The sequence below is a fragment of the Hevea brasiliensis genome, chromosome 9 (assembly GCF_030052815.1).
Source record: "Hevea brasiliensis isolate MT/VB/25A 57/8 chromosome 9, ASM3005281v1, whole genome shotgun sequence".
NCBI classification, from domain to species: domain Eukaryota; kingdom Viridiplantae; phylum Streptophyta; class Magnoliopsida; order Malpighiales; family Euphorbiaceae; genus Hevea; species Hevea brasiliensis.
The window spans coordinates 13,393,524-13,408,452 of NC_079501.1; the positions used below are offsets into that span (position 1 = coordinate 13,393,524).

The 14,929-nt window shown below is 31.3% G+C and overlaps 2 protein-coding genes across 3 annotated transcripts; one reads left to right on the forward strand and one right to left on the reverse strand.

Annotated features, from left to right (window-relative positions):
• The first annotated feature begins 1,034 nt into the window (after nucleotides 1–1,034).
• Nucleotides 1,035–3,670, forward strand: LOC110636989 (protein PLASTID TRANSCRIPTIONALLY ACTIVE 16, chloroplastic). 2 transcript variants are annotated; one of them, XM_021786904.2, is made up of 5 exons: nucleotides 1,035–1,571; nucleotides 2,016–2,468; nucleotides 2,600–2,668; nucleotides 2,819–2,880; nucleotides 2,977–3,670. In XM_021786904.2, the coding sequence occupies exons 1-5, from the start codon at nucleotides 1,137–1,139 to the stop codon at nucleotides 3,506–3,508; spliced, it is 1,551 nt and encodes a 516-aa protein (XP_021642596.2). In that variant the 5' UTR covers nucleotides 1,035–1,136; the 3' UTR covers nucleotides 3,509–3,670. The 2 variants fall into 2 exon arrangements, with proteins under 2 accessions (XP_021642596.2, XP_021642597.2); XM_021786905.2 differs by having other exon boundaries at nucleotides 1,036–1,571; nucleotides 2,822–2,880.
• Nucleotides 3,671–9,582: 5,912 nt separating this feature from the next.
• Nucleotides 9,583–10,775, reverse strand: LOC110636964 (transcriptional regulator TAC1-like). Its single transcript, XM_021786871.2, has 2 exons — nucleotides 10,754–10,775; nucleotides 9,583–10,654 (listed from the first exon to the last, which is right to left on the reverse strand). Exons 1-2 carry the CDS (start codon nucleotides 10,773–10,775, stop codon nucleotides 10,059–10,061), a joined length of 618 nt encoding a protein of 205 aa, XP_021642563.2. The 3' UTR covers nucleotides 9,583–10,058.
• Nucleotides 10,776–14,929: the final 4,154 nt, after the last annotated feature.

Sequence of the window (14,929 nt, forward strand, 5' to 3'; positions counted from 1 at the left end):
TTATAATTTTGATTTCATTATATAATTGTTATATTACATTATACTACTCTATATCAATTGAACTCTAAACGTATTTGTGATACAAATTAACTTTCAATAAAGTAATTTGTTGTTAGATTATAAAAGAAAATAATATTTATAAAATGATTTTATGCAAGCTTAAATAGGAAGTGCAACCAGGTAGTTACTTCTAACCGTGGCATATGTCTAATATTTTTGAAGATTTGGCTTGCTTTGGGTTGTGTTTTGTAACATGGCCATATGAACATAATTTCAAGCGGCTTAATTCGTGTAGTGCTGCTCAGATTACAGCATATCTTGATTCATTGATAGTTTGATGAATGCGCCTCTGATTGGTCATGACATTAGCAGCCCAAAAAATTTAGGCCGTGGAAGCAAAATCTCATGAGATTTTCTGCATTCCATTGAATGCGACATTCTAATGCATTCTATTCTGGTTGCTGCCAAACGTACATGGGGAAATTTTAAAACTTAATCTGTTTGACCGTCTTCCATGAATGAACAATATAGGAATCTAATAATGCTACAACCAAAATTAGGGTTAATATATTTGGGATGGACGCTATAAATTCGAGTATGTTTTGTTGCCAATGCCATGACATTTTGAGTGACTGCCATCGGCGACGATGCTAGATCCAAATATTGTCTATGAATGATCACATCGTTGAAGTGAGACTGACATTTTGCGTTTAATCCTATCAATATCAGCGTGCTCAGGTAGAAATTAACAAATATCATTTGATTGATAATGCAAAGTATAGATACATCAATCAACATTTATCTAGCCACTGTTATTATAGTAACCAAAAGGTAAGTCTGAATTTCTCATGGGCCTCAGCTTTTTGTCTGATGCACGTCCAACAGGTACGTCATTTTCTTGAGCGTACAGTGCACTAAATTATGCCACCAAGGTGTCTGGTTTTCAACTTCCTCAAATAGATAATCTATGAATACGTGGCTATAGCCCATTTGCTAGTCGTCCCTTGCCTCCACTTATAGATAATATCCAAACCAAAATTGCTGAACTTGCCACTTGGATATGGTGAGATGCCAAGAAAATATCAGAACAACTTGGCGGTGAGAGTCATTACTTGGAAACTTCTCTTTTGCCTTTCATGGCTCCAACTCTCACCTCCAATTCATTTCTTCTCGCCTTCACACCCCATTCAAGACACACTCTCAAGATCCCAAGACTCGGTGTCTTTGCCAAAAGAGCCGGACCCTTCTCCCCATTTCAGCTTGGTAAACCTAGAGATGGCAGTGCATCAGAAGAAAGCCAAACTGGTGGTTCAGGCAATTCGAGTTCTTTTAGTTTCAACTTTGGCAAGGTACCTGATGTCAAGTCCTTGATACCTGTTGTGAGTGAGCCAGGTTCTGGTTTGTCTTTTCCAAGAAGGAAGGATCCGCGCACCGTGTTTGTGGCTGGTGCTACTGGGCAGGCAGGTATTCGAATTGCACAAACTTTGCTGCGTGAAGGTTTTAGTGTTAGGGCTGGGGTTCCTGTGCTGGAAGCTGCTCAGGAGTTGGCTCGTTTCGCAGTGGAGTATAAGGTTAGCTTCTTTAACAACTAATTACACTGCTTCAATCTGAATTTGATATGTCCCGGAAAAAAAAAGAACGCATTTCTGTTTTGTACGACGGGAAAGACTAGTAGATTTTGCTAGTTAAGATACAGACACATTAACCTCTGCCGGAGAAATATAGTTGTGAATTGTCATTTTCAGTACCTTTTGTTACTGCTGTGAGTGAATTGTATCTAATTGATTGAATTGAGAGGAAAAGGTAATATAAAATGTCAAAACAAGTGCATTCTATTCAATGTGGACAGATGATTATTATATATGTTGCTCGTTGAACTCACAACCAATGCGATAAAATCGACCTCTGGATGAACTCTGCTCTAAGTTCCAGTCGCAACGAGCATGCAATCTCTTAGAAAGTTACTATGTGTTATTTTATGTTTATATATTCCTGCTGCTACATTCATATCACAGATCATTTCAAAGGAAGAATCAAGACGCCTCAATGCTGTTCAATCCACTTTCAAAGATGCAGAATCAATTGCCAAAGCAATTGGTAATGCAAGCAAAGTTGTGGTCACAATTGGTCCTGCAGAGAATGGTCCTACCTCTGAAGTCTCCACATCTGATGCCTTGCAAGTAATCCAGGCTGCTCAGCTAGCAGGAGTTGGCCATGTCGCAATAATCTATGATTCAAACGCTGCAGGTTCTTCAACATATAATGTCCTGGATGGCTTCACATCATTCTTTAACAACTTGTTCTCTCAATCTCAGCCATTGTCCATACTTGAGTTCCTGCAGAAAGTAATTGAGACAGATGTTAGCTATACTTTCATAAAGACAAGTTTGACAGAAGATTTTTTGCCAGAGAGTTCTTATAATGTTGTTGTGTCAGCTGAAGGAAGCACTGGTTCAAACGACTACAAAGTAATGTAATGTATGCAATTATTTCTGTTTCATTAATTTAATTCTTTGTTTTTCTGGATGCATAATTTTTTTTATCTTTCCTTTTATTTGTGTTCCTTATCCTTCTTTATGCTATGAATTATCTTTACTAGGTAGCGAGGTCTCAGATAGCAGTCATAGTGGCTGATGTTTTCTCAAATACGGAAGTGGCAGAAAATAAGGTACATTTAATTATAATTGTTTTTATTCTACTGGGTTAACATGTTATAGCAGAACAGAACAACTTTTTCCATGGATACCCCAAAACCTTTGCTTTACTGGTTTCTAAATGACATGAAAAATTGTGGTTGGTTTATGCTTATATTCTAAAGCAGGTGGTGGAAGTTTTTACTAAACCATCAGCACCCTCAAGGACTGTGGAGGAGCTTTTCAGGTAAATTGTGGTTCTGATATCTCCTTATCATTAAATTTCAACTTCTTGCATTGCTTGAAATAAGAGCCTGCTAATCTTATATAAAATTGCATTTAGTGCCATTCCTGAAGATGGAAGAAGAAAAGTTTATGCAGAAACTCTTGCTAAGGCAAAAGCTGAGGAAGAAGCAAGGGTAGCTGCTGAGAAAGCTCGTGAGGTAGGCAACACAGCAAAGAAGCTTGAAGAAGAAGTGAAAAAGCTTTCAGAGAAAGAAGCTAAAGCTGCTAGTCTAGCTGAAGAAGCCCAGGAAAAGGCTGAGGCTGCTGGGACTTCAATGGAAAACCTCTTGAGCAGAGCAAAAGACATCGGAGCAGGATTTTCTTGGGAGAAACTTAGTTCCCAGATCGCAACTGCAGTTCAGACAACAAACGGAGAAAAAGCGAAAGCGCAGATTGCTTCTGTCAGGGGACAAGCCAAAGCTCGTTCCCTCCCTTACCAAAAAGCTGTTTTTAAAGGAGCAACCGCAAAATTTCCTGCCTTGAAACCAAGAGAGGAGCCAAAGGCCGAGGAGACAGAGTCAAAGAAAGAAGTAAAGAAACTATTTGGTGGACTGTTTCAGCAAGAAACTATATATGTTGATGACGAATGAGACAATACTTGGTTTTGTAACTGTATCTTGTATTTGGAGCTACACTGATGCAGATGTCATTTAAAGTTTGTAATGATGTTATGAGTATAAACAGAAAATGTGTACTGTTTCAAGGTTTTCCAATCACCTTCCCTATGCAAATAAATTTCTTTAATTTTCAAAGGCTTCAAGCACTTCTTGCTCTCCCATTAGCAGTCATCTCTGAGGTAATGAATTTGCAGGCCAATGCAATGACTTGTGAATATTGAGTACACAAGATGGCCAAAAAAAAAGGGAAGAGTAGGATAGAGTGAATTTCAAGAACAATCTGAATCATACTAGCGGTTGAAGATTCCACAAGGTGTGTATGATAAAGTGAGTTTAATTATCTAAAAAAAGAGTGAGTTTACTTTAGCATGCGAGTCATTCATCATTAGCAATATAATGTCCTATATTGAATAATTATATTAATTGGTTTAACTTATATTGCGGGGCTTATTTATTAGTCTTTTTCATTTTAATTAGGGAGGATTTTAGTAGGAATATCAATAAAATGGCGGTGGAAGGAGATTTTTTTTCATTTCCGTTGTGCCCCTATTTTTTCACGGTTCCATTTTATTAATTTATTAAGTTGCTTAAAATAGTAAGTTTTTATATCCATTCGAACTAGGACCGAGCAGAATTCAGTTCAAACAAAAAAATCAAATCGAACCGAGTCAATTCAATTCAATCGGTTCGATTTTAAAATTTAATCAGTTCGATTCGGTTCGGTTTTACATTATAAAAATTTCAGTTATTTCAGTTCGGTTCGATTTTAAAGAGAAAAAAATTAGTTAAACCGAATCGAACCAAATAGTAATTTATATATTCAAATCGAACCGAATTAATTTTTGAATTGATTTATTTTTATGGGAAATTTATGAATTATATTTAATTATATATATATTAATTGTTTAATTTCATTGATTAATGGTTATTAGGTTCAAACCAAAGTCAAAATTAGACCAAATTACTTGAAAATCAAGTCTAAATTAAAAAATCAATAAAAAATCAAAATCGATCAGTTTAAATTGAACCAAAATAGTGGTTCGATTCGATTTTTTACTTATTTCGATTTGGTTCGGTTTTTAAAATTTAAAATTCAATTTTTATAATTTAATGCGGTTTGGTTGGGTTTGGTTCAGTTCGAACCAAATGCTCACCCCTAATTCGAACAAGCTAGTTTAATGAGTGAAAAAAAAAATATTAGTTCTCAAAAAGATATTAATTTTTATTAATTAAAACTTGATTTTGTTAATAATAATAATAATAATAATAATGAATATATTAAATTATTATGGAAAAGCCTCTTTTAAAATTAAGTAAAGAAAATTTTAGCTTGAATGTAGAAGCTAAAACATTATTATAAAAAAAATAAATAAAAAAATATTTTTATAGTATTATTTATGGTATTTGTTTATGTGAATAATTAAGTGAGTTTAATTATAAAAAAAAAAAGAGTGAGTTTAATAGCTTTAATGATTTGCAAGAATTTTTTGTCATTTTTGTTTTGTCATATTCTCCCTTGACTTTATAAGAGTAATTGCAGGTAATAGGAAAATGGAATGAAAAGCTATGGTTATATTTATTATTATTATTATTATTATTTTTAAAGATAGATACGTGTAGTTTAGAAATAAGATATATCTCTTGATAAAATCATAGTAATTTTATCAAAATATGTTAACTCATATAAATCATATGTATATACTATTTACTATCGATATAGGAGTTCAAAAGATCAACTACACTAAAAAACTCATATAAATTGGATCACACTCACACATATTGACTCACTCTTTTTATTATTATTAAATACATAATAATTAATTATTTGTAATCAAAGAGAAATAGATAATAAAATTTTTAGAAGAAAAAGATAATATGATTAAAAAAATATTTATTTAAATTTAATTAATTATAAATTAAAATTTTAAAAATTTAAATATTATTTATTTTATGTTAAATATAATCATATGTATTGTAATTTTTAATTTATAATAAATTGAATTTAAATAATAATAAATGTTCAAACATCAATGCCACCAACGAAGAAAACAATGAAGTAGAGACAAAAAGCAATACCCATTATTATTTTATTAATAAGAAGAAGTAAAATAATAATAATAATAATGGGAAGAAAATTCTCCTGAAACATCTGCGATCTGAATTGGCCTTCACGCGTTTACGAGACTAATGACATGTTTGGAAAGATACTGATAATGAAGACGTAAGACAAGAAAGGAAGAGGCCAAATACATTAATTGGCACTTGATATTTACAAGAAAAATCAGTTGACCCCTTATTTTTTTCTATATCAACATTCAACATCTACCATTTTAAAATTTAAACCAACTCCCCTATTTCCAGCCACCGCTACCACTTGAACCACCTTCACATGGAGTCCCTTCCTCTCATTAATCTTTGACTTCTCTCTCGGTCCAAACTCCTCTCCTCCTTTCTCTGCTTCACCTCTTCCTTTTATCTCTACTATCTTCAAAATGACATTGATGTTAGCACTCCGAAAATCGATTGCTCTGTTTTCAACTAATCTGCTGGCAGTCGCAAATAGTCCTTTTCCCGCCTTTGATTGGCTACTTAATCAGATAACTAAGACTGAGAATAAGCAAATAGAGAGAGAGAGAGGGGTCAATTAGTGTAGATGGCAATGAGAAGAAAAGGGAAATGGAGACGGAGGAGGGAAAGATGTTGATGATGAATAAGAATGGAATTAAGATGGACTTGGTGGCAATACGGAGAATCCGTATGGAAAGGAGCTCAAGGGGCGAATGGTGGGAATGGATATAGAGGCAGAGTTGTCAGGGTTTTTGCGGGGAATAGAAAGAGAATGGGTAACTAGCAGGAAAAAGAAGATTGTGGATGCTAATGTGCTTGGGCTACACAAACTAGATTACAAGTATGGATTATCATTGTGTATAGCATGTGTTGATGAAGTTCAACTAACCAAAACAAGTATATTCAATCTGCGTGGTTTAAAGTCAAATGCTTAAACATAGTGGCGATGATGCTGCCTTCTTTTTGTGTGTTTTGGTTTCCTTCAAAGGGATGAACCCATGCCTTTCCACTTCCAAAGCTTCATTCCACCTCTCCTTAGAAATTTGAAGGTCCTATGTCAATGAGTTAATTGCTTATGTGTTTTTTTTTCATGTCATCTTTATTAAGAGCATTACTCGAGTATGAAAGTGTGATTTCATGCAATGTGCTAATTAGGATTTTAGGTGTTAAATTGTTACAAATTTTAAAAGATTAGAAGTTAAATGTTGACAAGGAAAGATAATGGGGCAACTGACTTTTCCTGTAAAGGTTAGGTACCAAATGATATATTTGGCTAAAGGAAGAAAAAGGTTTGCATACAAGAAGATATGTCTTAGGTCTATTTAATAATATAACTGTTCTAATAACTATTAGTTATTTTAATAGTTATTAACTGTTTTACTAACAATTAGATATTGGATGTTAATGATTAGCTATTTTTATGATGATTTAAAGTAAAAATATTTAATAAAAATAATTATTAGATTAGTTGTTAAATATAAAAATAGTAGTATTATTTTTTCACCATAGTTTAAAATACTCTTTTAACTTCTAAAAGTTAAAAAGGTAACTTTTTATGAATTATTATTTCAACTTCTAAATATAAATGCACATACACTTTCTCAACCTCTAAACCCTTATAAATATCGGGTGAAATTAAAATATTTACTCTAGATTAATGCCTTAAACTTCCATGCAAGAAGATTTATGTGATCATGCGATGTATGTATGTATGTATGTATGTATGTATTATTATTATTATTGAAGATACAGGCTTGCATACAAGAAGATTCATGCGATGGAAGATAAATGGCAAGAGAGGGAGAGAATAATAATTCATATGAATGGCTTAAACTTCTCATAGATGCAAACAAATTTTGTTTTCTTATCAAAATCAATATTATTAGTAGATTGGATGGCACTCATAAATGTCCTAGTTTCACCCAATACATATATATATATATCAAAATCAATATTATTAGTAGATTGGATGGCACTCATAAATGTCCTAGTTTCACCCGATACATATATATATATATATATATATATATATATATATATATATATATATATATATATATATATATCACAAAAAGTATTTAAAATGTGAAGAGACTTGAAAAATATAATTGGATAAATTTTAACAATTGTCCATAAATTTATATGGTTGTAACACTACAGTATTTTAACTTTAAAATGTAACATAAAACCTCCTAAACTTTCAAATTTTGCATAGTAAAATCCCTTTGACTTTCAATTATTGATTTTTCAGTTAGAAACTGATGTGAACAGCTTCCACTTAGTGTTTTAGCAATATTTCTTTCTTCTCTCTTATACAAAGTATAAAATTATTCTCTCTATACGTGAAAATTTATTCTATTTATAGAAAGGATAATGATTCAATTTACACATGAGTTGAGAGAGAAAAAGAGAAATACTGATTAAGCTCTATTCTGGAGCTGTCCAAGTTAGCGTAACTAAAAAATTAGTAATTAGAGGTTAGAGAGATTTTACTGTGCAAAATGTGAAAGTTAATGGAGTTTTATGTTACATTTTCAATTAAGGGACTATAATGTTACAACTAGATAAGTTCAGAGATGATTATTAAAATTTATCCAAATACAATTGTTTGGACATATAAAATAATTTTTTATTTTTAACATTAAAAAATAATAATTATTATTATATAAAATAAAATATATATATTTTTTAAATTATATATGTGTGCATATATTTCTGCTTTAATTTATTCCATTCCAAGAATCAAACAAGTATGAATTCATATTTTCAATAATACTATCATTATTATCACACATTATTTGTAAAATCTTTTCCAAAATCAAGAGTTCAAAATTAGTGACATTATTTCGCAGCAATTATCATTCGGTGATTAATTGCTCTCCCATTTGAAGACAGGAAAATCAACTACTACTTCTACACTACTTTTCCAGGTGCAATTGAAAAGTTCCTACCTATATTTTATTGAAGCTTACCATGCATATTCCATATGGACATTCAATTCCTTCTCTTAAGGATTCACTGCAAATACAAGTGCTGTCATTGCTAAGCACGCAAGCTATATCATGAAAAGAAATGGCCCATCTTCTGAAATTCGAAAAGTTATTTTAGTATTCAATATCTTCCTATCATTCAAGATCGCTTAATCATTCTCCTTTCCTATTAAACGTTGTTAATAATTAAGTTATCATGCATTAATCCAATTTAACTTCTATGTATATAGTCCAATTAATCAGTGTTTTTATATCCTCTAAGAATTTTCTCCTTCATAGTTAGAGCAATGAAATGGCAAGGGCTGCTAATAATAACAATAAAGAACGTACACTTAGCCACCAAGCAAATGCACCGCATATATAGTTAACCAATTTAAAGCTTTTGCATGAAAAATTGAAGAACTTGGCTTGAAAATAGAAAAAAAAAATACAACACAACTAGTTATAGATTTACACATGGCAACTTAAATCACATCAAGGAAGGATGCAGTTCTACATGTAAATTAAAATCTCTTTCCTCACTTTTTTAGAGTTATATCAATATTATAAAGTCATTTTGGTACCCTCAAGAGGGTTGATTCAATTGGTAAAGGAAGATTCATTCGGTTTGAAAGGTTTTAAAAGAGAACCCTGTCATTAACCTTTTAATGTTACAGTATATCTACATTTTCAGATGTGTGTTGGTGTAAGAGGCTCAAGCTTTGGCTCTGACATAAGTGTGGTGAAATTATTTCCAGATATGGATGAGTGTGAAAGGTGCTCCGACATAGGTACACCCTTTTTTTTTTTTTAAAAAAAAAAAGAAGGAAATTTTCCAAAATGTTCAATCCGGTGTTTTTGCTAAAAATTCCGCATATAAATAACTGTACAATGAAAAAATTGACAAATCAACCAATTTACTTATAGCCATCCCAAGGTACGGTTTCCAAATGTTTCCTTCTTCAAATGTGCATGTATGGCTAGCTAATAGCCTAGCAGTGAATAGAATGATAAACACAAGGAGTGAAGGGACAAAGCAAGCTTGGCTAGAAGATCATACACCATAGAAAATATATAGAGTTTGATGAGGAGTTCACAATAATCTAGGGTTAAGGTGTTTCAACAGCATCCCATTTATATACGAACCGTAATTTCAAACTTAGGAAAAGCATACAATTCGGCATAAACCTACAAAATAACAATTAACCTGGCTCGTCCAAAAAATGTTGTCCCCTGCTAAAAAGTAAATTCCGCCATTGAAACACAAGCAAACAATCAATTAAAACCATAAAAATAATCAAATTCCATACGTTGGAACAAGAAAGAACCATAGTAAAGAAACCCTTAAAATTAATTAAGGTTCTTCTGAATTTGCATATTCTATATATTATCTTTTTTTGGGTGAATATACATGCATGGTACATTCAAAATAATTAGGAAATGATGAAGAGCTAGGGCAGAACAATATAATTATAGAATATGCAAATTCAAAAGAATCTTTTTGTACCCGTTGCCGGCGATGGATCTTGAGGCTCAGGACCCAGTCTAAGTTCAAGGTCTAGCTCTGAACTTGGCAAGCCATGGCTTGATGACGACAAACCCTTTTCGGTGCTGCCATGAACTTGATCACTGGTAGGTTGTTGTTGATGAGGATGATCTTTACTAGATGTTTTATCAACAAACAGGGATAGTTGCTGGATTTCTCCAACATGGGTTTTGTTTCTTTTAGAGGCATCATCACTTTCTTTGTCAAGAAACCAAGCCCATCTGAAGGATCTTGCGTCTTGGCTAGATTTGGGTTCCATTAATGGGTGTGTTATGGTTGTGGGAATTGGGGAAAAGGAAGGAGCAAGAATCTTTGGGATGTCCAGAGATTGTTGAAGCTCATATGATGATGTGTGTTTAAGCTTGGCTTTGTCCTTACGATGAATATTCATATGACCTCCTAGGGCTTGTGCATTAGAGAAGCCTCTCTTGCAAAAGGTGCAATCATAGAATCTAACTTGGCTGGCACTTTGCTCTTCTGAGTTCACGTTGTCTGGATTTTCACGGTTGGGTTGTTCAGTCTCCATTACCAAGGAATCTCAGAGAGGGAGAGAGCCAGAGAGAGCACAGAGATAGAGAGAGGTCAACTGGCTGGTTCCAAGTGAATCTCTTTGTTTGTTGACGGGGATTATAATGCCATCAGAACTAATGTTATACATTTACCGCAAAAGGACAAAGATGACCATAGAAAAAATTGTTGATGATTCTGGCATAGACTCGTTTATCTTAATTTTCTGAAATTTTTATAGATTTTCTAGAAGATAAAAAGCATGGTAGTTGATTCCAATAAGCTGTTTAATTTTGAATTCGTGAAACCGTGTCTTACAGGCACCACAACTATGCTATAAGTTCGAATGATAATTAAAAAAAAAAAAAAAGATTTTTATCCAAATGTGCTGATGTATTCTAGATTACTTGATCTTATTATAAAATAAAACTACTTTATTTTGAAGAATAAGATAATTTAATAAAATTCTATAATTTATCTCATAAAATTTTTATATATTAATACTTTTATTGTAAAATTATTAAATTATGAAAATTTTATTAACTTAATAAAAAAATAAAATTTCTTTACTTTAAAAAATACATATAATGCTTTTTTTTAAATCCAATAAATAAATTATATATGTGTTAAATTTTATTAAAAAATTATAAGAACATATTACATATCCATCACAGGAAATATTAAAATAATTAAAATAGTATTAATATTACATATATTCATACACTTTATATATATATAAAAAAAAAACCTTCAATTTTTGAAAATAATCCTATGACGTAACCTATTCCTATAAATTTTTAATAAAATGTGACGCATATAATTTATTTATTATATTTTTTATATAAAAAAATTTCACTTTTCTGTTAAATTAATAAAATTTCTATAATTAATTATTTTAGGAAGAAAAAATATCAGTTTAATAAAATTTAATAAAATAAACTATAAAATTATATTAAATCATCTTATTTTTTTTAACAAAATAATTTTATTATAACTATAAAATAAACCAAATGTATTATATTTGAATTCCAATTAAATAGTAGCTAACTATTTGCATTGAATAAACCATTCTTTGGAATTGAGTGATATGCAATTTGAACCACCTGGTGATTACAGCACTATAAAGCCTACCTCACTAGTCACTATACATCACTGTTAAGTGTTGTGTTGATACATTTGGAAATGATTCATTAACTTGAACAAGTAAAATGTCAAAATTAATTTCTCAAATTTTCATTTTTTTATTAATAAAAACAAAATAATAGTATTTAAAAAAAAAAAAAAGAGTTGTGGCTGTGCTTGTGCTAAATTTATATGATTGATTAATTTGGTATATTTTCATTGTACAATATTAAGTCTAACTCTTATGATTAGTGTTGTTTTCTTCGCTGACCAAACAACAATCGAAAAAGGGAGTTTGAGAAATCTCCATTTCTACAGCTCCACTTTTTATTTTTGAATATTGACTGAATTCATTTGAACATTTATATATTATAACTTTTAAATGAAAATAATTCTTTACTTAATAGTTTAATGATTAAATACCTATTTCATAATGCAAAATTTTAAAAAATTTAATCTAATTTATTTAATTAATTTTCTAAATTAAATTTATCAAATTAATTATTATTTTTAATGAAATAACTATAAATCTGATACATTCAATTCGCCCTTTGAACGTTCCTTTAGCGGATGAAAATATTGGGCCGCCCAACCCAGTTAACACCGCAGAACCTCCAAGAAAGGTTAATGTTTTCTGGGCTGTGTTCCAGCTAACACCAGCCAGTCCTTGGTGCCTGCCTGGTTGCCATATGGATGCTTATAAAGCCTTCTATAGTAATATTTATATACTCTCGACCTCGTAACCATATTTTTAAGTAACCATTACAATGCAAAATGCTCGCAAAGTTTAAAATAATGATATCATGTTAAAATTTAAATTCGTAAAATAAAAAATTGCACAAAGTTAATAATAAAAAATATTTTTTAAATCAATAATGAAAAGATATTGAAATAATATATATAAATTTATTTAAATTTTGAAACAAAATAATTATATAATAATATACATAAATATTAGATAAAAAAAATTCAAAATGCTTAAAAAAAAATTGAGAGAGGATCGTCATTATAAATTTTTTATATAGAACTCTAGTGGCTTGGGTGCTCTGCCACTTACAATAATTAATGTTAATTGCAAAATCAACTGCAAAAACTTGAATTATGGGAAAATTTCAAAGCTGGGGAATTACGTTTGTTGATAATTTCTGTTATGCATTTCATTCATGCATCTAAAAATAAGTTAGCATGAAAACTTAAAGGGATAGGAAAAAGTATGCATTTAAAGTGTCTTGATTTTTGATCTAGGAATTTACACGAGGGAACCCGTGCTATAAAGTGCTTCTCGTGTAACCTACTGAACACAAAACAAACACGCACCAAATACTCTAAAAAGTTACACAGGGTGACCCGTGGAAGGATACACGACTCATGTAACATAGGAAGGAGAAAGGAATGGGAATTTTAAAGAAGCAGAAACTTACACGAGGTTCCCTGTGCAGTAGTAGACAACCCATGTAAGTTGAAAAACTTAAATAGAGAATGAGAAATAGGGGTAGAAAGTTACATGGATCACACCCAGTATAGTGTTAAACGACCCGTATAACTTGCCTAACTATACCTTTAAATATAAATTTTAAAATTTCTATTCTACATAAGTATTTGAGAAATAAAATTATAATAAAATTTCTTAAATTAAGACATCAACTATTATTTCCATTTTCATGAAAAGCAAAATGATACCGTTAATTACTACTCTAATTAATTTGAAATAACAGGTTGACCTCACAATTTTAGGCCCTCACTGCACTTCATTGGGTAAATTGTGTAGACAGGGCAAATTGTATAGACAGTATTTTAACTTAAGGATATGTAATAGTAAGATAATTAAAATTTAATTTGTAATATAAAATTCTATAATTACATAAATGTAACACCCCTATATTCATTAGGTCAGTACATTCTATGGTTCCGGTGACCAGTGTCTATCTGGACAGTTGGGATATGTAAAACCATATTTAAATCACTTAGACACGCCATGAACAAAAATTAATAGCAATTACATGAAGGTAAAGTAAAAATTAAGAAAACAAAGTATAATGGGTTAAATGAGCCATGGCCACAGCGATGTGTGACTGAAACGGGAAGTGACTGCGAGACCAGTCGTGCCCTATTTTCGAGTGGGACCTTATGGCACCTCAGACCTAAGAATTATTGCGAAGCTAAGGGTAATATGAAAATCACATAAAAGAATAAAAAACCAGTTTGAAAAATTGAATCAGGGTTCTGGAAGTAATATAGTGTTATTGGAAAAACGGATCAGACCGGTAAAGGGCAATTTGGTCAATTCGGTCAATTCATCCTTAGAAGTGACTTTTGGCCTAAATGTCTACTAAAATACAGGAAATTAAAATTATGAAAAATTAATTCAAAGTATAGAGGTGTGTGAAAGAAAAAGAAAAAGAAAAAGAAAATTTCAAACTAAAAAGCTTTATGACATCATCAAGCTTAGGTAAGCATTACTCAATTAATGATTTCAATTTCTAATTAATTAATTTTAGGGAAAATTATACATAAATAAGAATAAAAAAATAAAAAGGAAACAAATTGCTTCTTCTTCAACCCCTTTTAGCCGTCCCTCTTCTCTCTCTCTACCTTTCTCTCAAAACCTCCATTAAAGCTCATTTTGAGCTTGAAGAAACCCTAAATTTCAGCCATTAAATTCCTTAATTCCTCAAACTAAACTTTGCTTTTGAGTCTTGAAGAGAAGTTTGATGGAAGAAATAGATGGAAAAATTGAAGATTTAAAGAATTGGAAATTTCAAAACAAAAGGTTAGTGAAATCCTTCTCTTCCTCTCTTTCAATTCATAACTAGCCATTGAAATTGAATAAGATTTGGTGAAATTAAAATAAAAAATGCATGAAATGAACCCTTGGGAAATTCGATAGCCATGGGAATGTTGGGGTTTATGGTGTTTTAGTAGAATTACATGTGTAAGTATGCTTGAATGAGTGTGTAGGTATAAATTATACATTTTAACTTCATAAATTGAACCAATTGAGGAATTAGGGTTCTTGACCCTTAGGGTTTTGGGGAAAAATTTGAAGAATTTGAGTAATTGATGTCAATTGACCAAATTGATGTTAAAGTGATCAATTGGTGTGTTTGGGAGTGCATGTGAATGCATGGAATGGTCTTAGGGTTGAATGTGATGCTGCTTCTAATTTGGACAGCCTGACCATGG